Source organism: Globicephala melas, chromosome 10 (assembly GCF_963455315.2).
Source record: "Globicephala melas chromosome 10, mGloMel1.2, whole genome shotgun sequence".
Taxonomy (NCBI): domain Eukaryota; kingdom Metazoa; phylum Chordata; class Mammalia; order Artiodactyla; family Delphinidae; genus Globicephala; species Globicephala melas.
In genome coordinates, this window is record NC_083323.1 from 74,473,733 (window position 1) to 74,475,841 (window position 2,109).

Here is a 2,109-nt window from a genome sequence, read left to right on the forward strand (position 1 = left end):
GATTTCTAAGGTGAAATCTGACATACAGGTGAGAATTAGCTAGATAAGACAAGGAGTATAGCAGAAAGAGTGATTAAATGAGAAAAACTCAGGGCTAGTATGAAAATATACATTGTTTAGTATGGCTGATATAAAATTGTTAAAGGGGTGTGGTTATGATACAGTAGGCCAGAGAGTTAAAAAAAATGTTTTATATGTAATGCTAAGACATTTTGGACTGTATTCTACAATCAATGGGGAGTAATAACTGTGGCTTACAAAAATTACTTTGAGTAAGTGGTTTTCAAGAAAATGTAATGCATTCCTTTAAGAGAATGAGATTCAAAGATATAAGCTTGGTTTGATAGCTGGCTTCACAACTTACAAACTTCACACAGTAAGGCAAGTTATATCATCAACCTTGCTAAATTTCAGTGCCTTTCAGAAATTGCAGCTAATAATACCCACCTCATGTGTTGTGTAAGAATTAAGTTAGTCTTACATTACACTTACTCAATAATGTAGTAAATGCTCAAGGAATTAGGATTTTTATCATGCTGGTAAATCTTCCTTTAGACATCTTGAGTTGGAATTGCTATAAGTTATTACAGTAAGTCCCCTGCTTTCGAATCTTCAAGTTATTAACTTTCAAATCTAGGAACATGCATTCGTATGCTCAATTATGTAAGTTAGTTCACGTGTCTGGCATACATTGTCATGTGTGTGCATCCTCTACAAGTGGTTGTGCTTTTGTGTACTTTACTGTAGAGTACTATATAGAGTACATTAGTACAGTATCTTTATTTCAAGCCTAGGATGTCCAGAACAGGTGTAAAAGCAGCAGTGATGTAGCTGGTACTGCTGAGAAGTGCCAAGCAATAACAATGGAACCAAAAATGAAAATAATTGAAAGAGTGGAGCGAGGTGAACACACAGTAGACGTTGCTCATTCTTATAACATAAATAGTTCAACCATCAGCATGATTCTAAATAATAAGGACAAGATCATGGAACATGTGAAGTCTGCTGTGCAAGTGATGTTGACAATAATATCGAAGAAGTGTGGAAAAGTGATGGAGGAAATGGAGAAACTTCTCAGTGTGTGGATGCAGGATCAGCATCAGCATCGAGTCCCCCTCAGCATAATGCTGATTCAAGAGAAAGTTAAAAGGCTTTATGAAGACTTGAAGAAGAAACATGGTGAAGAATCAGAGGGTACATCTTTTAATGCCAGCCATGGCTGGTTTCATCGGTTCAAGGTAGAGCCAACCTTCACAATGTAATAGTAAGTGGCGAGGCAGCAAGTGCAGATATGGTAGCTGCCTGGGAATTTCCTGAAACCCTTCGAGAAATTATTGATGAAGGTACGTATTACCCAACAAGGTTTTTTAATGTGGGTGAGACAGGACTGTACAGGAAGAGGATGCCAGACCGAAGTTACGTCAGTAAGGAGGAAACGTTGATGCCAGGCTATAAAGCAGCAAAGGATAGGCTAACTCTGTTGTTTGGTGGCAATGCATCTGGTGATATGAAGCTGAATCTTCTCTTAGTTTTTCATTCAGAGAACCCAAGAGCCCTTAAAAACATAGCCAAGAGCTCTCTTCCTTTGTGTGGAAGAGTAACCCCAAAGCCTGGGTTACACAGGCCATTTTCTAGGACTGGTTTTTCCACTACTCTCTCTTGGAGGTAAAGAAATATTGCTTCAAGAAGGACATCCTATTCAACATTCTTTTGCTGCTTGACAGTGTTCCGGGTAACCCTCCATTCATGTATGACTTTCACCTCAATGCCACCGAATACTGAGTCACTCATCCAACCTATGAGCCAGGGAGTTATAGGAACTTTCAAGAAATATTATTTACATCACACTTTTTGTCAGACAGTAAAGGTGAGTGATGAGTCAGGAACAACCTTGCAACAATTTTGGAAGAACTATAACATCTATAATGCCATAAGAAACATTGACTTTTCTTGGCATGAAGTTACGGCCATCACCATGAATGGGGTTTGGAAGAACTTTTGCTTGCAGTTTGTTCACAATTTTCATGGATTTGAGAAGGTGGATGAAGAGAGAGTACAAAGAGGTCTTCAGCAACTTAGAGACCCTCAGCTAGAAGCTGGAGCTAGATC

The 2,109-nt window shown here is 38.7% G+C and overlaps 1 protein-coding gene across 1 annotated transcript; it reads left to right on the plus strand.

Annotated features, from left to right (window-relative positions):
- The first annotated feature begins 863 nt into the window (after nucleotides 1–863).
- On the plus strand, nucleotides 864–1,262 carry LOC138842861 (putative CENPB DNA-binding domain-containing protein 1). Its single transcript, XM_070046548.1, has one exon. It carries the CDS (start codon nucleotides 864–866, stop codon nucleotides 1,260–1,262), a length of 399 nt encoding a protein of 132 aa, XP_069902649.1.
- The last annotated feature ends 847 nt before the right edge of the window (nucleotides 1,263–2,109 follow it).